Below are 21,651 nucleotides of genomic sequence, written 5' to 3' on the forward strand. Positions count from 1 at the left end.
GATTCACACTTCCAGGCTGAAATTTGATCAAAACATCTGTCTGTAAATTTTTATTTTTCTGTGCATTAAGTAAGTTGGAAAAGCAGGGCTGTATATTAAAAAAATAGAAACATTCCGAACAATTTATCTAAAACAAGTATTATTTAAAAACAAAGTAAAAGGCAGTAGCAAGAACGCTTATGTTGCACAACATTGCCAAAAACATGAAATAATAATTTCAGCCGCGGAACCACCAATTGCACTTTGTTATGCAGATCAGCTGTTGATCGACTGGGCTAAGCTACAGCACGGTGCAGAAAGAGAAAGACAATCGCCTCCACCCCGGCGAGACGGCAATAGAGAGAAAGAGCAAAGCATGGCTGAACATGCCGTCCCGGCACCAGTGCGTGCGTGTGAAGAGCGCAGTACCACAAATAATCGCCGCCTGCTGTGCTCTTTCTCTGTCCCTCTCTCTCTGAGAAATTGCTCTCTTTCTCTCTCTGTCTCTCGGCGGGGTAGCCATATGTGTGTGGCGAGCGAATTCACTCTCGAGCGCGTTCAGTTTCGCCCTTCTCGCCCAGCGTGTCGCATCGGTGGTAGTGTGTGCGTGTTATTTTTTATTCCCTACGTAGTGCGAAGCGCTGAACGCGTACACCGGATCTGGCAAATCGCCGGCTTGAGAGTGTTCGAGAGCTGGAATTCATTCGTGGCAGCACCATTGTTTTGCCATCGGCAGTAGAGCGAAGGTGGTGTGCGTCGCGTTTTTGGTGCCGTCGTCGATTTAGCGGTGTGTTTTGTCGTCGACCGATACGGGTTGGTTGTGTTTGGTTGTTTGTAAGTTGTTCACGGAATTAAAGTGTGTGTTCGTGCAGCAAAAACGTGTCACCGTCGAGTGGTGAACAGCAGCGGGCCGGCCCAGCACGGCTTGTGTTTGATTTGCGGCTTTAACCGCACGATTACGTTGTGCGCGCGGAATTGATTGCGGGCCCGTCGGTGTCGGTTGGCAAAAAAGAAAACCAGTCTTCAATCGAGCTAATCGTTTGCACCGGTGGGTGAGAGGCAGGGAGAAGTGGAGCGGAGTAAAGAGGTGTGTATGATATGTTGAAATCGTATTATTGTGTGTACTGCGTAGTTGCAAAGGGCTACTTTTTGCAGTCAAAATCAGTGTTGAATGGCAGCGGCAGCGGCGAGCGACCCCATTTGCCATTAAACGTTCTCGTTTAGCTCATTCTGTGTGTGTGTTTGTGGTTACCGGCTATCAGTGTGGAGCAGTGTGGTGTACGCTCCATTAGCGAAGCGGGAGGTGAAACTACATATTTCACTATTTCAACACAAGCGCGTGCGAAGATCGAATGCAATCTAAAGCGGAAGGAACGGAATGGGTAAACACACATGTGCACAAAAAAGAAGAACAAAACACAAAAAAATGATACACACAGTGCCCGTTTTCAGAAAATCTGTAAAGTTTTGTCGGTTCACTGTTTCGAATTATCGGATTATGGTGAGGGCGGTAACGGTGGTGGTGGTGGTTGTGGTGGATAGAGACAGCCGACAACACCGGGGAAACGGCTCTGTGGTTAATAATAATCGCTCATGCCGGCTAAAAACACCGTTGCGTTGGTCGTAGCAACCCAAAGCGACGACACACACAGAAAACACACACAAGCCGTTTGCGTGCGTAGGCATTTGAGGAAGGGAAGGAAGGAGGGAGGGGGGGGAAGTTGACGACGATGATCGGTTGAAGGAGAGAGTGAGAAGGAGAGAGAGAGAGAGAGAAAAAGAGACCCCCGAAAGCGTGTGTAACATAATGGACGGGTTTTGTGTTGTTATTGTTGCTGCTGTTGCTGCTGCTGTGCCATCTCCGTTCTTGCTGGCGTGTTTGTGATGGCCGACGGTTGGGTTGGGGTTAGAGTGGCGTTGGGGAGGGCCGTGTGTGTGTGTATAAAAAAGGGAGAAGGTTAAAAACAGATCTACCAAAAATGTACCTAGGGGCAGGGGCACCGGCGGTGGTGGTGGTGGTGGTAGTGACGGTAGTAGCAGCAGCGGCACGTTGGTATCATCATCGACAGCACATCGATACAATCAAGTTTACATGGCACGACACGCCACGTTGTGTATGCGAGAAAAGAGGAGACAGGGGTTGGATGAAGTGTGAGCGAGTGTGTGTGTGTGTGTGTGTGGAAGGAAGGGAGGGAGAGGGAGGTGGTTGGTAAAACTACAAGACACCAGTGAAATAAAACTAAAACACGCTCGCTGTCTTGCTTCTTGCCACCGCTTTCGGACTCATGAAATCGAAACCCAAGCCGCGCGGGACCATGTTCTCGCGCGTGTGTGTGTACTGTGTGTCTGGCTGTTTCACATGGGGACGGTGCGGAAGAGTGGAGCAAGAGCTAGAAACGCTCTCCATCTGCGTGCGCGTGTGCGAGCGAGAGCAAAACCAACGTGCTCCATATGTGTAGTTTCCGTGTGCGTCGTGCGTGTGTGTATGCGGTTAGCTTGACCATCAGGTCGAGAGCTCAGCGCTAGCGGCGGCGAAAGATGATGATGCTGTGCGCTTGCTGGACAAAGTGCGGTTATGTGTTTTGGGGGGGTGGGATGGAGTGGGAGGGGTGAAGATGGTGGACCTCCGTTTATTTGGCCGGTTCGTGTTGAGTGCTTGCTAATGTGACCGGGGGAGCACGAACTTATAATTCCCGTTCAAGCGAGAAGATAACCACACTCTTCCTACGCACATCGTTCGACACGTTCGCTCCGTCTCTATGTGTGTCCTATGCGCTCCATCTCTCTATCTCTCTCGCTCGCTCGCTTTGGGAAGCCCAGGCGGTGGAGCTCACACAACCGATGCGTGCGTGGTGCGAGTCACCCTCGAGCGAGGCACACAAACACGTCCAAAGCGGGGCGCTGTCGACGACGACGACGACCACGACGAGAGCACAAATTGTGGTGCTAATTGTTTTGGAAACGGGTCTATCTCTCTCTCTCTCTCTCTCTTTCTCTTTCGCCCGCGCACTTTCTCGCTCACATGATTTCGCACTCGCTCGCTCACTCGCACTGCCCACGGCATGGTTGGCAGACTCGCGTGGAGCGCGCGCTTTTGTCTCGTTCAGTGGCGTGCGCGCGCGTCTGTTGCCCCTGCCGAGGGGGGCAGGGTTGGGTTGGAAAGCAGAAGTAATTGGTACGGGGTGGTGGGGTGGGAAGTTGTGCAAAGCACGATTTAATCGTACGCGAATAATCCGACCAACCGCCCTTCCCCCCATTTACTCCATTCCTTTTTCACACCCGCTGCGTGTTGGTTGTTGGCGGGGAGGTCCCCGTCTTTTTGTATGTTCGCGCCCTTTTTCAAAACGGTGCGTTTTGTGTGTGCGGGTGGGGGTGGGTGGGTGGTGCGGTTCGAAGGATTGGCACTTTGGCGTCGGGATTGGGTCAACATCGTCTAATTAGTTGATTAGTGTGTTATGCATGCCAGCCGTTCATTTCGCCCCATTTGGTGTGGCGGTGCTGCTGCTGTTGCTGCTGCTGCTGCGCCAACGTTCTGCTGGTTCGTGGCGGTCGGTTTTTTCTTCTTCTTCGCCCCTACACGCCCTTTTCCCCTTCTCCCCCTGGTGCGCGGGTAATAGCAGTTGAAGGCGCACTACGCGCGCGCTAGGGGTACTACGAATTGACATTTCCGTTTTAGTTCGCTTCATCGACCCGCGTTCCGACGACCGTCTGCTTTCTTGGGTATGTATTTGCTGTCGCTTGCCTATTCCACCTTTTTGCCGGTTGGGAGGGGGTGGAGCGATTCGTCCGTTTTATGTAATGCGCTGTAACACGATCGGCGCCAGTGGGAAGTGATTAAGTTTTTTATAGGTTCAGTAAAGTGATTTCTGCTCCGCCGAAGTTGCTCAAGGGCACACGAGCACCGAAGGAAAGCGCGGTACAGGCAGTGTTTTTTTGTGTTTCTCTCTTCTGCCCAGTTCCGGATGAATGGAAACAAGGTGAAGCAGGGTGTTGGGGACGATGGAGGTGGGGTGTGTGGGTGGTATGTGTAATCGAATAAAAATACGGTATAAATAATTGATTTCGTAGTGTAACGGTGGGTCCACACATTCCAGGAGGTGTGTGTGTGTGTGTTTGTAAACATGCTCATGGAGAGCATAATTTATGGTGCAACATATAGCACCGAGCATTTTTTTGGTTTGATGCTTTTCAACACATTAACTTTTGGTTGAAATGCTAAATGATTAATCATAAATTCATGTTACAAACAGCAATTATTCAAAAATACTGTATATTATTATTATTATCTATTAGTTTATCTTCAACGGGCCATATGGCCTAATTAAGAAGGGTTACAAAAAAATACATAGCAAAATTAAGATTATTAAAAAATATATTATTTTATTAGTATTTGCAGATCTATTGTTTATGATTTTTTTTTGCTAACTAACCGCAAAACTTCTTCCTCTTGCAATCGCGTTTGGAAGTTGATGGCCAAACTCTTTGCGCCGCTAACTTGCAATCAATCTCGATTGAAATTGATGAGGCATAGGAAAGAGCAAAAGCATTCCTTTTAGCCTTCGCACTTCTAACGGGAAGGGGGGAGGCAGTGCGCCATAAAGGGTGGTTTCAAAACGACCATCTCATCTAGATGGCTACTAGAAAAGCGTGGCCCCGCACAGACGAAGGCAGCGGAACGAAAAAGAGTGAGAAAACGAAACGAAACGAACCATAGCCCATGACCAGAAGAAAATAAAGCTAAAATCAACAGGAAGCGAGAAAAGGGCACGATGGGGAAGGGTTGGTTGGGGATGGAGGAAAGACGGGACGATGGCGGGTGGTGGGACAGATTGGGAGAGCCGAGACACGCCAGCCCAGTAGCCGCAGACCAACTACGACGCGGTCGTTTGTTCGTTGGGCGTGTGTGTGTGTGCCGTGCCGCAAAGAAAAGCCAAAAGGTTACGACGCCGGCCGGAGTTAACTGGCCATTGGGTTTGCTTTCGGTTCTGGATGGCGAGCCCGTGTGTGTGCTTGCTTGTGTGGCAGCCAGACAATCGTGCGGGGGGTGGTGGAACACCCGGGCCCCCCCGAATGTTGGTTGTTGAATTTAATTGGATCGGCAACCGACTGTCAAATTGACAGCGCGCAGGCAGCAGGCAGTGGTGGTAACGTGGCAGCAGCGATAAACAAATCTCTTCGCCATCGCCTACTTGCTGTTTGTTGGTGTTTCAATTTGTGTGTGTGTATTTTTTTTCTTGAATGCTGATTTATTCAATTTCAATTGCCGTTTGTTTGTTTGGTTTGGAGCGAAGGGCGGAGCAGCAGCTGCTTGTAGCAAAATAAATATAATCTTATTAGAGCTAAAGATATAGCGTTACAAACTGTGTAATATTTCACGTACGAACGATGTGCTGTGGCAGAACAGTTCAACTACTCGGTGCGTGTATTTTTGTTTTTCCATAGATAGGAAATATTGCATTTGGGCCGGCAGGGCGCTGCTAGCTCGATGTCCGTGCCCATGTAATGCGAAACAAAAGCCGAACAAAATGCGAACAACCATGCTGTGATGATGTACCAAGATAGATGGTGTGAGAATGGGCATGCAAGAAGAAACAAAACAAAAAACACATAGGAAAATGGAGTGTAGGGGGGGAGGGGGGTGTGCTGGTACGCGCGACTCGGTTGCGGTTTAGCTACTCTATACACAACGGTATTGCTATTTCATGTTTTTGATAGGCGCACCTCTAGGCTCCATGAGTGTGTGTACCAGGGCAGCGGCGGGGCAGCAGCGGGACAGCACGTCATCCAGGAGAAGGGAACTGTGGGAATTGGGAAGAAAATAATGGAAATGAAACTCAGAAAAATGGTTCACTCGGAACAAGACAATCCCCTGGAGAGCCCCAGAGCGTCAATAGTTCCAGTAGTGGAGGTATGAGAGCATGAGGGAAGAAGACGAATGGGGAGGAGGGGTACATGATTCACGATTTCAATCCGCGATTATTGACGCCAACAACAGGAAGAGTGGAAGTAGTGGGGGGCAAGGAAGCGCATCCTCTAACCCCCCCCCTCTCCCCCTTTCTCCCACCCCATCAACAACTCACGCTGTGGAAAATGGGTGTGAAAAGGGGATACAAACACACCAGCGACGGAAAAACGGCCCAGTGCACGGTGGTGGTGCGGTGTATTAATGGTAGACGGTCGGCATCCGATTCCGCCATCCCTTCCGCCCCTCTCCCACCCATACGCCGTTGCAGCCCGGTCGATTAGATTTAATAATTTCTTCCCCCCCTCCCTTCCGTTGTTGCACTAATAGAAAATGTTGCTTCCATTTCAATTTGTAGATCAAAGTCGAGACCCTTCATCGTGAGCGGGCGGGGGGTGGAGAGGGGTGGACCATGACCCCGCCGAGGAAATAGACGGATGAACTTTCGGTTCTCACGGACCCATCGGTGTGGAGAAAGATGGGAGACTGGGGAGATGGGGGGAAGGGAGTGGAGTTGCTTGAGCTGCACGAAGGGTGGAAAGCACTGCACTGCTGCTGCTGCCTCTGTTGTGACCGGTAATGGGTATTTTTTCCCCCCATGTTACCATTTTGTTGCGGTGGTGGCGGCTGTGTGGTGGGAAAACGAATGTTCCAGGCCCAGGCCAGGTGGGCTGGCTGGTGGGGGAAACGGGTACTGTGTGGAAGAAGCGTCAGAGGCAACAATCAAACCCGATCACTTCCAATCGATACCACCGACGGGGCCGATTGGTTAGGGCAGCGACTGACGCGGCGTTTTGTCGGCACGCTACAGGGGACGGGGGGAAGTTTTGTTATTGTTTAATCAATCGATTTGTTACACTCAACCAACGGCGCCGCGATTGCAACTTGTGGGACAGGGCGCGGGGGAGGAAAGCGAAGGCGGGTGCAGGTTTTGGTTCCGTGTTGGATTTGTCGCTAGTATCGATTTGCTGGTAAGTGGCTTTGTGTTGCCTGTTTTTTTTTGTGTGACTTTGCCACGCACACACACACACGCGCCGTTCAGTTCAATGGCTGTGTGATATGTTTGGTGGGCTTTCATGTGTTTGCTTTTTGCGTGTTTTGGACAATCCAATCGCCAGACGAATGGGTGCAGCGAATGTGAAAAACCGTGGAAGCTATTGTACTATTTTTGTTGTAATTCCTGCATTTTAACTTTCGTTTTATTTTCACACGTGGAGAATGGGGGAATGAGAGTGGTGCAGTTTGCATGTGCTTGACTTTGGGCTATGTTATGTGTTATCAATGGGTCTTTTGTACTGTTTGAGTTTCGCAAAGATTAATCTCTATATTTGGGAACCAATTTTAGTAAAATGATAACTTGTTTTTAATTTTCCTATAGGAAAGTAAGGGCTTTTACATCTGTGGTTGTGTAGCAAATGACTTACTCATGTCAGGATAGTTAGTGTTATGTTCAAGATTTAAAACAAAGACGGGCATTTTGCTGTGAAGATGAAAATGTGTGTATATGTGCTTATATTTTTACCAACTGTTCTTGAACTATTTTTTTCGATTTGACAGAAAGTTACAACTTTTTACCATTATTTAGTTGAATGAAGCTGTATGAGGAGTTTAAGTTATGTTTCCAATTATATGTTGAATAATTTGAAAAACATGAACACCTTTCATCAGATTTTTACCATTCCACTTAAATGCTTAAAAACTATAGATCGGAACATATTACACATTATAAAACAAACTTTATTCAGCCAACGGATCTAAAGACTATAGCTTTTTGCTGATAATATATAGCACATAACAAAAAAAATGTATTTATTTATTTTGGTTGAGCTATTTCGTTTGCTAATCTACCATTTTTTATTTGTATAATATTTGTCTGATTAAATTAAGCGTTTCAAACATTTAAAAAAATAAAATACAATAATTCTTGCCAATAAGGCCTTTTATACAATGCACATTAAACAGTTCGGAAAACCTACCCTAAAGATTGCTTTTACAGAGCTTCTCTTACCGTCTCATCTTTAAACCGTACAAACACCATTTCAATATTGTCAATTGTATGTCGAATCATCGATTCATCATCTACATACATACGAATATACGAATTATCATTTTTATTGTTGAAATATACTTGACGGCTTCGAAATATTAGCTTATATTGGCGAGCTTTCTTAAAACTTCGTAAGCACCGAGCGTGTATTTGAATTCAGACAGTACACTGCACGACATTAAAATAGAAGCACCATGTTTTTTTTTTGCAATAATAGCGGAATTACCATACCGATTAAGATGTTTTCGTCCAGGATGATAAAATAGTCTGTTTTACACATTTCAAGCCCTTTAATTAAATATATTGATGGGTTAATGTGTCAGTTATACTTATTTCCCCCCCCCCTTTTTTTAGGCATATTCCCGTATAATCGACCAATATTTCATTAATATATTAAAGTAATGAGCTTGAAAGGTGTAAGACAGGTTCTTAAAAAAATAAAATAAATAAATTTGATCGGTATGGTAATTCCACAATTATTGCAACAAAAAAACGTGGTGGCGTTATTTTAATTTCGTGCATTGTATGTAACAAGCTTCTATATAATATTTATGATTATGTTTCAAAAAACGGAAATTGATAATGCCATATTTCGTAACATGTCATTATTTCAAATTCAACATACATTAAAATACAAACTCATTTAGCCGTTATGCCCAGACCGGGGTAAATTCATTCTTTTAGTCGTTTGGTTTTACGATCCACACGATTAAGCCGGTTTTATAGGCGCTTTGCGGCATTCCTTGATGTGCTCTGGGGGTGCTTTCGGGCGGGAATCTAGCATCAGGTCACCGGAGTTGAATGTTTTTACTGCTGTTTCATTTAAAAATGTTGAACAAATTTAGAACATATTCCAAAAGCAAATGCGCGCAATCGAATACATTTTTTTAATGAGTTGAGATTCGTTTGTTAACTAAAAAGAAAGCAACCTTAAAGTAGAGTGTCCGCTAATCTTTCCAGCCCATCTGTGGGGCAGCAAATATGTTGTCCTAGAAGCGCCTTTTTTTCGGTTTCGTGTCACAAACATTGCAAACAAGCTTCTAACTATTTAGTAAACACGCTGCCTTTCAAGGAGCTCTCTGTGTCCCTTGTGTAATCGCGCGGTCGCCTCAGCACTATCAGCCATCGGTCAACATTATGGCTCCAAGTTTTCGTCCAAGTGTGCACCACACTGACATCATGCTGTGTTTTACTTTTTAACCGTTGTAAATGGACACAAATCATAACATAAATCCGGTACCTACCGAGAGGCCTGTACTGACTGCGCTGTGGGCATTGATAATTGCTTACGATTTGGCTGCTTATCAGCTTCTGTCGCGGGGTCCAGTGCTGCTGCTGCTGCGGTGCCTCCTCTCATTAGCTCATTAAACTCCACTGCACATTTGCCTTTCGGGGAGGGCAGCAGCGAGTGTTGTTGTGTGTCTTGCGAAATGGATTATGGATGGGTGCGAAAAGGGAAATAAATAACATCTCGGTGTAAATAGCCGACTGTCGGTTGGTTGTTATCATTTGTTAGGCAAGCCCTTCCGACGTGGGACGAGACAAGGCGATTGGAATGGCGTGTGTGTGAATCCTGGTTTACCCCAGATTAAATCACGGTTTACACTTGTATTTTGCAGCTGGGACCAATCGAAGAGGAGGAATGGAAGCAGTGAAGACGATTTGATGAAAGTTTAGTCGATTTTCTTTTCTGCCCGGGTACAATATCAATCCATTGCATTTGTATCAAGCTTAATTTCGTGCGGTTTCAAACCGATTTGTCTTTTATTGGCTAATTTCACCTTTGAAGGCAGGCCACATACACACAGTATTGCTCGAACGAATAAACGAATTAAAACGCTGCTAATTCAATTACCGACATCGCATCGTTTAACTGCACACCACGTATCGGCTTGCGGACCTGCGGGCGGGCGGGCGGAGGGGTAGATAAATGCCGGCATGTGTTAAAATTCTATTTTTCACTTCATGCCTTGGATGCGGCGGCACCCCGTCGGTCGGGACAAAGCCCAGCGAATCGGAACGGGCAAATTCAGCGGCATTTGGAAGGCGAGTGGAAGTTCCGTTCCAGTTCACAGCCCAGCGCCCCACTACCGCCGGCACGGTACTTTTCTCACACCGGCACACTGGGGCACGCTCAACCACTCAAAACACATATACACCCCACCGCGGCGGCTCACGGTAAACTAGTTTATCAGTGACACTAATTAGCGATTGATTAGCAGCTACTGTTTTCCCTCCATTTTTTATGCGTGTGCGCGGGGGAACCACAGCTTAATCCCTCCGGCGTGTGCGGAGGTTGGCTTTTCGCTTGGATTCGCATTCGCTTTTGTGCGAGGACGACGACGGAAATATGGTTGTTTTGGGTTGTGTTGGTCGGAGGCGCGACGGTTTTGCCATGTGCCCAACGGTCGAGTGATTTTCACGCCACCATCACCGTCTCCTCCTCCGTACACGGCTGGTTTGGGGTAGTTTATATCTGCGTTGACCATATCGTGAACCTTCCATTAAAACAAATTTTTGAAGCGCACACGTGTGCAACAAACGCTTCATGCTATGCTCTGGTGTGCTTTGCATTGAGGCGAATCGGTTTAACCGTTGTTACTTGTTGCGTGTGGTGTGTGTGTTTGTGTTGTACTTGGAGTTCCCAGGTTCGTGGTGTTGATTAATCGATAATGTGATAGTGTTGTGTGTTTAACTCTAGTTGAATGTTTAATCAACAGTAATTGTTTATTTCCTGTTTTATGTACCAATCCTTACTATTATTGCGTTTTCAACACGCGTACTAAACGGATTTACAAAATTGTATAATTAATTTGAAATTGATAAACTTTTATGCTTTTTTTCGCCCTCTCTTTCTCTTTTCCTTTTTCAATCTCTCTCTCTCTTGCGCTGAGGAACGAGATAATACAATCTTTTACCCAAAATTGTTAATCCGCTTTATGTGCACTTTAGGTGAAGAGAAGTCAATTTAAGGCTTAATCCGTCGCTCTTCGCTAAGCACACCTCTACACCGACGCCACATCGGTGGTGGTGTCCCGGGGCAGCTAAGAAGAATCAATCAATTTAATTTTGACATGCTATTTTGTTTGTCCATGTGGCCTTCTTCGACGTCGTCGTTGCATTTGGCTTCCAAGCTGCTGGCCGTAGGCGGGTGGTGGAGGATGGGGCACAACTCCTTCGTTCGACTCGTTTTGACTCCGGTTTCGTGTCCCGTGGGCAATGTGTGTGCCCTAAGTAGCCGATTAGGATTAATTATTTCACTCTTTTTGATCGCCTTTTTATCGCCACCATTCATCTTTAACACAAATCGACTGCCCGGGGATTGAGCGAGAAAGAGAGACGGACGGAGAACCGGTTCGTCGCCGCACCGCGCGTGTACGACACGGGTGGGTTCGTCGCTTTTATGGGGAATGGCTGCCGCGGCATGTTGAAAATTAAAGGAGGATTATAATAATAATCCACCGGCGGAGGAGCAGTTGTGGTCCGGCGGCCGGCGGCGGAGAGACCTTGATCGTAGGTTTCGTTTCACTCGATTGAACCGACGGCTAGAACAAAAAAGCCCGTGAAAAAGGGTGGAGGAGGTGTTACGAATCGAGGGGAAAAAACGTCTAAACTTTTTGTATAATTTATGTGTACGTGTGTGTGTGTAACATGATAAATGTGAACGGGCTGGAGTAAAATTTGTAGCTTTTAACCCACTCGACGCCGGCGGCGGGGTGACTTTCTTTCCGAAATCGTCTCCGACACCCTCAACCAACAACCCCGGCGTTGTAAGGTGTTATTAATTCCTGATGCTATCGAAACCACCGAACGTGGGCGGCGGCGGCGGCGTGTCCCGTATTCGGTTCGGTCAGTCCGCTCGGCTCGGTTTGAGTTTGGCGGCGATGCGTGACACAGCCAATCAATTCCTTCTGCTCAAAGGCGCTCAAAATCAATAATCGCGGCAGGGGCGAGCGCGCACGAGCCCTCGAGGGGCGGCAATATTGTTGACCTCGCTGGGCGATGAAATGAAGCATGAGTGGGGAGGGCAAAAACAGCCGACCAAAAGGCAACACCGAAATGAATAGCGATGAGGAGCAGCAGCAGCAGCAGCAGCAGCAACACCAGCATATACCGGATTGTTTTCAACGACCGCGACTCGTTTTATGTCTTCTCCAAGTTGCGTCGCGGACACGTTTGTGTTTCGGGGTGAACTGTTTCCTTTTTTTTTTTGGGTGGGTAAGCTTTGCGCCACCGCTGCCCCGCGTTCCGCCCTTGCGTTCGAATGCTTCGCGGATGAGTTAAATTCCTCAATTCTGGTCACGTGAAACGCGGCGCAATCGAGTGTGGTGCAAGCGCGCAATCGTGTAGTAGCTTGCAGAGGGGGGGTTCGTCCCTTTGTCCTACCACCAACCACCCTCCCCTGGGGTCCCTTCCGAAAGCCGATCCGATTTGCCGACGCACGCATTTCGTTTCGAATGGGCCGTTAATATAAATATACGTGTTTTTTAAGGGTTCCCCTTTCCAGCGGCGTCGGTCACCAGCCAGCTAGCCCACCCCCTCCCCCCCCCGTTGCAATTAGCATACAATTGCTGTGGTCGGCTCGTGTTGCGTTGCTCGCGGGGTTTTGGAATGCATTTTTCGGGCAAAATAAAGTCGTTTTGCTTTGGGCCATTTTTTGTTGCCGCCGTCGTTGGCAGCTCATGCTCCGAATGTGTGGCGTAAATATTGATGGGCAGCTGGGCGACACCGTTTGTTTGTCCTCTCCGTAAAGGGGAGGACGGAGGGGGTGTGGCGAGGAGGGAAGCGAAGAAAAAGCTTGTTTAGCGATCACGTCCACGGTTCGATGCATGTGAATGTGTGTGTTTGTTGGGATTTATTTTGTTTCAAACGATTTCTTTTTGTTCGCTCCTCTCACGCCGATGGAGGGAGGGATGGGGTGGATGTGGCAGGCGTGTTTTATTTCACAGTTGAAAAATTGATTTTCCCATGGTGTCGATTGGGGCACGCGTGACGGTAGTTAGTACTTACTGGAGTGGAGGGTTTTGTGGCGGGGAAGAATGTGTGTGTGTTTTTTAAACGTCGAAGTGTGAAAGTGTTTGTTCTGTGTGTTATTTTACTGTACATGATTAAATGGATTGTTTAATAAATGTTATTAATGCTTTATTGTATTTAACTTAACAAACTACGCCGCCACTAATTCTTATGCGTCTTGTTTTCTATTTTTAGGGGGAAAACTTTATTAAGCAAACACACCAAACAGGAGAACGAGCAGCCGATGAAGAAAAACGATCAAGCTGAATAAACAAAAAACGTTCTCGAACGCTCCGGTTGGAACAACTGCGGCACAGCCCAATGTAACGGCATAGACACAGAAAGAGAACGAGAGAAGACTGCCCGTGGCCAAAACTAAAGATACAAACCGAACGCGGGGAAAGTAGCTGAGCGACAGGAAAGACGTCTCTCTATGGTTCCGTGCCGTAGGAAAGCGATTGTGGTGGAAATTTGAACAGTGAAGAAGGTTCATCATTACGTGTCCGCGAGCGACCGATTGACCGGACAAACTCTGTCGGTGAACACCGCGGGTGTACGTTTCGCTGTGTCGCCGCCCCCCAATCTGTCCGTGAAAGGAGTTGAACACTCTCCCTCCCAGAGCGGAGATTTCCAATCGCTCCGATATATAGCGGAAGGAGCTGGTTTCGGAAAAAAACAAAACACAAAAAGGGTGAAGGAAGGAAGTGAAATAATTTCGTTATTAGCAGCAACAACACATACAGCCGCGGCGCGTTTTCATGTCTGTGTTCGTTTGTAAGTGGTGAAAAGCAGCGGGGGAAGAAAAAACGGTGGAAAAAAGGAAAAATTTAATAAAAAAATCGGAGCAAATTTTTTGTTCTTTTGCTCTCTCTCTACCGTTTGTTGATTGATAAATTGATTGATCGTTAGTGGTTAAGTGTTGGATAGGCGCCGCCAATCCGAGTGCGTGTGTGTGTGTTGAGTTTTTTTTATGTGTGTGCAAGCGGCGCACGATAAGATGAAGAAAAGCTTTAAAAAAGGCCTGCCAAGAGTGGAAAAGGCGTAGCTGGGTGTAATTATTTGGGAGTAGTTCCCCTGCTCCAAACCTCCATCTCGACGTTATTACTTTGGTGCATTTGTGGCGAAAGAAACCAACACAAAAAAGCAAAAGAAGAAGAGAGAGAGAGAGAGGGAGAGATTGAGTGGGAAGTAAAGAAAAGAAAAAAGCACCCGCTTGAGCAGGCGTTACGAATCAATCGAGAAGCGATCGCGCGTCAGCGTTGGATAATATATAATGCTTGTGGTGCACATCAAAATGAAGATGATGATGATGCTGCTCCTGCTGCTGAAGGAGAGTGGGCCGTAACGATCGCGCGGCTGTGGATGATCGACACAACCCCTTATCGTACCGCCCCCCATCCCACACAACGCACCGCGGGAAAATATATTGTTTGTTCGATAATGAAATCCAATTAATTGTAATTAATCTCCCAAAAAAACCCCGAAAAAACGCGCCCAGATAGAAAGAGGAGAGAGAGAGAGAGAGCGACGGTGGTGAAGTGAATGATTACACTATTTGGCCGCGCAGCGCGCATCTTGATTGATAATCGTGTGTGCCCGAGCAGGGGGAAGCGAGAGCGAAAGAGCGAGATATAAAGCGTGAATTAAAAGTATTACACATACGCGAAGGTGAAAATTGAAACAAAATAAGTGATTTCCGGTGTGCGTTTCAAATTGCGGCGCATCTTTTTTTCCGACGAACGCGCGGTACTAACGGGTGTGTTGTGTTGAATTGTTTTCTTTTATATTGTGTGTGTGTGTTTTTTTTTTCTTCGGTTCTTCAACAGTGTCGGCCAGTGCAATAGCGCGCAGTCAGTGTCCGATCGTGTGTATTTATGTTCTAGAGAAGGCAAAAAAGGAAAGGCAGCAGCAAAGTGTGATTTGATGAAAATCGAGAAAATTACCATAGTGTATCAACAGCGGGCTGCTGCTTGTGTGTGTGTGTGTGCGTTTGAGTGTAAGTGTGTGTAAGTGTGTGAAGATTACCACCGATCCATCCACTGATTGCGAATAATTGAGCTAAAAAGTTGTAGGCCGAGGAGGTATCGGGGTCCGATCGAATTGATGTGAATAATAGGCGCAGTGATTGAAATAGATTTGCTTGGAAGCCGGCCAGAACAACAAACAGATTGTGGAGTGGTGGAGTGCCCACAGATTCCGAACCGTAGCTAACGGGCGAACACGAACACACTCTACACCAGCATCATCATCATCATCATCATCAATCACCATGTATCCAGCACCGACTCGGCATCCATCGGCATCGGTAAGCAAAGAAAATGAGCATTATGATTCTTAATATTAATTTAATTTTTCTCATCATATCGCGTTCCTGGGAGCTGGGGGCCAAAAGGGGAAATGAAGCACACATGCACGGGCGCGGGAACATTATTACTATTATTACCCTTTACCGCCGTCCTGTTTTTGCAATCAAGTTTAAGTAACTCATCCATGGAAGTAAAAAATAATAATAAATTTCCACTTTCATGTCACCGACCCACACACGCAGACGTGGGGGACTGTAACGGGCTAGGGGGCCAACAACATTTGGAGCATAGCAAAAATTAATAAAATTCCAATGCCTCTGCCCCACATGCAAACGATAAGAATGCTCTAGAGAGCGGGCACTGTCGTTAACGAACAAAACGCAATCCATTAGCGGTGGGCATGTTTAGAGATGGAAAATAATTTAGTTTTGTTTAGCACGATTAGCTTTGCTGATTGGCAGAGGGCAGCTGTTTTTGCTGTTGTTTGCTCTCTGTGTGGTTGAGCAAATAGAGTCAGCGGTTCCATTTAGCTGGCCAGAGAAATCGGTACTGTTTCCTGCAACTATCAGCATTGTGGTATTAATTAGCGGGAGGCAGCCGTATGTGCAGAAGCGAAACTCCATAATTTTGTTTTCGGCCCGTACTCACACTCCACACTGTCCGTTCTGAATCTTACCGGCCACGGCCGGGGCATCTCAACCGTGAACCCCGAACCCATTAGTGTATGGTTATCACCTTTCATCCACTTTCGGTCACCCGGGTGTGCGCACTCGTCTTTTTTTACCGGTGGCCAAATTATAATTCTACAACCCTCCGGCTTTGTTGGCTGTGCGATGAGCGCCGCCAGCCGTTTCGCTATGCTGAGCACGAAGGTATGCCGAAAAAGGACGGTGGCAGTGTGGCGGCTGTGTGGTAGGTAATACCAATGCTCTGCTCTCGTTTCAGTAGCCTTTCAAGTTGGGGGGGGAAGCAGCAAATGTGTGCGGCGGTGGTGTGTGCGATCAACAGATAAATCGTTTTGCTAATGCGGCCATTTCTCACGGAAGAAAATCCACTGACAAAGGAGGGCAGAGTAAGACATTCCATTTGTATGCTGGGTGGAAAGGTGCGCGGTGGCGAAGATGATGGAGCACACGATAACGAGGAGAGGTTTAGATGCTGTTTGTACCTTGATTTACTTCATTCTAAATTCCAACGGAGCAGTGTTGCGATCGCGTGCTGTTGATAAACGGAAAGCCAACTGGGTAGAAAAGCAATATTGAAAGCAACGTACGCTTAGTAGACACATTTCGTCCGGTCCGGTGATTGGGTCGGAAGTGGAATCTTTTTAGTTAATTAAAGGGTTTGCGTAGTAATGAAACTTGCCTTCGTTTGTGTGTCTTTGTGTTTGAAGCTTTTTTTTAAGATTTAGAAAAGAAGAGCTGGAGAATATGGTTTAATGGTAGATTTATAAATTATTTGTTTATTTGTTAAAACAATGGTTTTATAAATAGGACCGTGTTGGACTATTTTTCTCAGATAAATAAGTAAAATAAATAAAACTACCGTCCTCTCGTATTCATGAAAATTCAATTCAAGTTAATGTAATTCTGTCTAATACAAATCGTACCTCGACGCAGTACCTCTTCTACGCGGATTTCTAAATATGACAGTTCTTTGAGCAAATTGTACTGATTTGACAAAATCAATTGTAAAATGCCAAATAAATTCCCTTTTGATCGGATTTTTTAAAACCATTTCAAGAGGTTTAAAACTGTGAAGTTTAGTCTGAATCATATGAAATTATTAATTAGGTGGCTAAAACGATCTCCTACTTGCAAGATTACACGAAAATTAGAGATAAGTAGATTGGAAATTACAAGATTCGACTTACGCGGAAATTCGAGATACACGATCGTTTTCGTTTCCGTGTATCTCGCGCACCGCCTGTATCGAAAACAAGGGCGAGACGAAGGATATGACAATACAAACATGCATGAGAGGCAGAGACTATAAGCAGAGAACGAAAGGATCTGAGGTTTTGTTGAACCTTTGAATGCAGGGAAGTAATTGTAATTGAATAAACAAAATGATCGTCCCTCTATCTGTGCGAGAAGAGTAAGAGCCTCAATATGACCGTTCAGAATGCGCCTTATGAAATTAACGCGAGCTTGAGTACGCCTGTCTGCCGGAGATCCTAGCCCTAACACATTGCAGCACGTTTCGTATTTAGGTATAGGGACATTATGTCAAACCATCTGTCGGAAAGTAAATCTTGAGAAACGTCTGTCGAAACTTAAAATCTAACCAATTCTGATTGGGCCAACGGCTGTCGAGGCATATTCCAGCGTGAGGCATACCTAACGAGCAGCTAAGCCAGAATGGATCGTGGAAATCACTAGTTAGTTGACCCAACATGCTCGTTTATAGATAATTTTTCATCACATAGAACAGCATGCAGATCCCAGACAAGACAGGTATGAGACAGAACAGTAAACGAACAGCGAGTACTAGTAACGGATAGGATGACGGTTACGACTAAATCATTGATTTGGTTGATACAATTCATAAAATTAAGGCCAAAGGTCCAAAGCCGTGTACACTCTGACCTCACTTTTATGCTCCAAAACTGTTTGTGGACAAAATGTGCATGGGAAATAAATCCTTTTAAATCCTTATAATCTAATACCATCATAATCTAATGATAGTTTATTGTATATTAACAAATATTCGAATCCATAATCAATACAAATAATACAATACGTAAACATATAAAGTATATATTGTATTGAGCTAAACTTAAACAATCTGAAAAAGACATCAACATAACTTTCACAAAAAGAACTAGTCTGCTAGAATATATTAAGCTTTACTGACTGGTTGAAGGCATGTTAAAGTACAAATCCGATACTGCTGTACCATCAATTCAATAGAAGGTGGTCGATATCCAACATTTTGAAGTAAAAGGATGTAAAAATAAAGAACCAGGGAGCCAAAGGTCGCTTTTTATTAAACATATAAGCGTAAGCGTTAATCAACTTGAGTGGACACAGTTTTAGGTCCTTCTTTAACTTCCAAGGCTGATCACTTGATCACGTTTTATGAAAGAGCTTCAACATGAAAGAGTTTCGTGAATGTCGCTTTGGCAGGCCAGTTTGAATTCAATCTGTCCATGTTTTAAACATGTTTTTATTCGGTTCGTACTGCGAACCAGTCTGGATGAACATTATTCTACTTGATCGTCATTCCCTCCCCTGTTGTCTCTAGATAGCACAACACTTTAAGCTTCATTTCCGATCCGTAAAACCTCATTTCAACATTATCAATTGTTTGTCGACCGTAGGGTGCACTGATCGATCATTCGAGATGTTGTTGATGTGTTATTTTGTTGTCTGAAATATTTGCTTATGGTATTGAGTTTCCTTGAGAAACCATGTAATGTGGCCCCCCGATGTAATGACCGATCCGACCGACACAACGCCACAGGCTGTCAAGCCGTTTTAGTAGCTTGGGCCACGCACTTGACAATCTGCTGTTCGTCACTTTGCTGTTTAGTTACGATAGCATAAAATCAATAGACAACGCGACACAACTCTCCATCTCTACACCACCCCCCCCCCCCCCCCTACCCCCTTCGCAAGTTCTGTCAAACGTGTTGTCGTACCCCGATCGTTCGCCGATAATGCAAATGGAGGGCCCAGCACGACACAAAGACAACCAGAATAAAAAAAGAAAAACTCCAACTCTGCCCACATTGCTTACATTTTATGTCATATCAGTCATTATCAGCCATCGGCACAGCCATCCAGCCCCAAAAAGGCCCCCACACAACCGGCCCAAAACAGGGGTGCAGCAGCCAGCACGAGTTTCCGACAACCCGGTTCCTCGTTTTGTGTGTACAATGTGTGTGTGTGTGTGCTGTGAAAAAAAAAAAACTGTTCAACGCACAAAAACGGGGGCAAACAGGGGTGCCTCTGTGTTGTCATTCGATACATGTGACGCCATGCGAGAGTTGTTTCTGCACACCTCCGCCCTCTCTCGCTCAACCAACCCCCCTTTTTGCGGGTGTCGTGTCGTGTTGGGGGTTTTCATTCCTTTTTTTTTATTGCTACGTTTTTTATCTTCACCCCTCCATCACCCATCCCCTAGCCCCACCCGTACCCAGCCATTAGTGGTTCCGTTCGAATGCGCTGTCATCGATCGCTCCGTTTGAATTCGGTTTGCGTTGTTTCCCTCCCCACTCCCAATTCACCACCCCCCGACTACTCCACTACCCCATGTTGGGTGGAGGTGGGTCGTGTTGACAAGCGTGTCATACAAAAGGTAGGGTGGAAAGTGGTAGTCAATGGCACTCACCTCCCTCCCTCTGTCCCCCTTCTTCCATCGTTCGTGTTACATCCATGTTCGTTCGTTCGGTGTCGGGCAAGTCCACATTAACTGTGTGCGTGTGTGGGTGCATGTGTGTTAAGTGGCGGGCGCACCTTGTGACAAAACCCACCACCGTCCCCGCCTCTGCCCTGGGTGTTATTTACAGCGGGGATTTAATTTACCTTATCAGACCAGCAACATCTTAATTGCTTATGCTAGATAGCGAAAATGGACAATGATTTCAACCGTTCTTCATGTGCGGGGCACCGCTCACTCTCGGTGTGGTGGCAACGGCGCTTGTCCATCCCTCCCCCCATCAACAGCACCACCGGCCGCCATTTGCCAGTGGCGTTGCAGCGGGGTAGAGAGAACAATGTTTAATTAATTTGCTGCTGCCAAACGCGCCGCATCGGCCGTTTCTTTCCGTTTCTCGCCATTTGGTCTGGCGGAGGGAGGTATGACGAGAGGGGGAAACCACTTCACTTGCGCCCGCCCGCTCGCACACTCGTATGTCTCACTTTGATTGGTCGCGCTCGCCGGGCACGATCGGAATGATTGGCGTGTACGTATCGCTGCTGAGTGAGCGATAAATGGGTTTGATTGGTTCGCGAGACGCCCGCCTTGCCGCGAACCGGCCCCGCGAAGGGTGGGGGGAGGGTGATATGTTCGATTTGGAATGTCATCAATCAACCGCGGCGGACGGATTCGCGCGCCCCCTGCCCTCCTGTCGCGCTCCCGGTTCTCACCGTACCACAAGTCATCAACCTTCCTAAAGTGGGTACGACTCTATAGGCGGTGGGAAAGTCTGGCGTAACCATCTGGTAATCATAATACCGCACTATCACACTTCTTCAGCCCTTCTGCTTCCCTTCCACCGTGCACTTTGCGGAACATGAGACTCACCGGTGAGAAAAGAAGGCAAACCTTCGCAAGTTCCGCTCCGTCTATCATCTTCAACGCTTGGCAATTCAACGCTCTGGAACCCCTCTCCCCCCGCACCCGTGTGTGTGTCGCACCAAAAAGGGGGTGGGCAAACAGTGGGTGGTGGTGTAGGTTGTTCAATTGTGTTCCGCTTCGGCGTTGTAATTAAATCACTTTAGGACACTGGTTGGTACAAAATCGCAACACGATCTTTTGTCATGTATACGTGCATTGTGTGTGTGTGTGTTGCGCACCGCTCCAGATTGAGACGATGGCGATAAGATGAAGCGAAAATGACAACGACCCAACCCCAAAGAAGGAGGGGGGGGGTGAGGTGCATGAGCAATGATAAAGTGTTCGACAGTATTCCCCCTCCCCCTCACTCCCTCTCTTCCGCCCTTTCAACTCGCTTTCACAGGGCTACGGGCAATAATGAGGCACAAATGGCGAATGGCGTTTCGGTGGTGCTGCTGGAGTGTGGGACGCGTGAGAATAAGATAGAAATCATCGATGCATGGAATGTGTGTGTGCGATTGTGAGGCGAAGAAGAGTGTAAGTTTGCATAGGTTAGGGGGTGGGGAAAATAAAGCTATCAAGCGCGCGATCAAGTGCACTTTCCATCGGCATTTGTTGTTGAGTGCACGGAATGGCTTTTCGTAATTACTTTGCACCAACTGTCTGCGCCGTGTTTGTTTACATCTGCACACGCAAGCAAAAATAGAGCAATCGTTCGTGTGTGCATATCTTGGATGTTTGACAGTTTAACGACTATAACAAAACTGTTCGCTTTTTGTGGCCGATAGTAATGTTTGTATGGGCAAAATAGGATGATTTGTTCAATATTTTACTTGAGCCGTTATTATTTTTATCGTCTTGTTAAAGGTTTTCTTTCCTAGTTTCACTAACAATACGTTTAAGGGTGTCTCACATATACCTATCTCCACGGACAACCGTCAATTTGACGGGTGGATAAAAATACGTATTTAGATTGGTTAAAATCATGAAAACCCCTATTTTATTAAAAATCGTTTCACATGGGTTGGTTTCCTTAAAAAGTTGTCTGCAAAATGCTAATT

General features: G+C 46.4%; 1 protein-coding gene across 14 annotated transcripts in view; it reads left to right on the forward strand.

The window, feature by feature from the left end:
- The first annotated feature begins 588 nt into the window (after nt 1-588).
- The window catches only part of LOC120898368 (protein groucho), a 183,847-nt gene continuing 162,784 nt past the window's right edge, over nt 589-21,651 (forward strand). For 11 of the 14 annotated variants that reach the window (XM_040304139.1, XM_040304145.1, XM_040304152.1 and 8 more), the window contains exons 1-2: nt 589-1,066; nt 13,197-15,306. In XM_040304139.1, coding sequence (XP_040160073.1) covers nt 15,271-15,306 — 36 coding nt within the window. In that variant the 5' untranslated portion in view covers nt 589-1,066; nt 13,197-15,270. The remainder of the gene's footprint in view (nt 1,067-13,196; nt 15,307-21,651) is intronic. The other 3 variants (XM_040304140.1, XM_040304141.1, XM_040304142.1) reach the window with 3 other exon arrangements.

This window comes from Anopheles arabiensis, chromosome 2 (assembly GCF_016920715.1).
Source record: "Anopheles arabiensis isolate DONGOLA chromosome 2, AaraD3, whole genome shotgun sequence".
Classification (NCBI taxonomy): Eukaryota; Metazoa; Arthropoda; class Insecta; order Diptera; family Culicidae; genus Anopheles; species Anopheles arabiensis.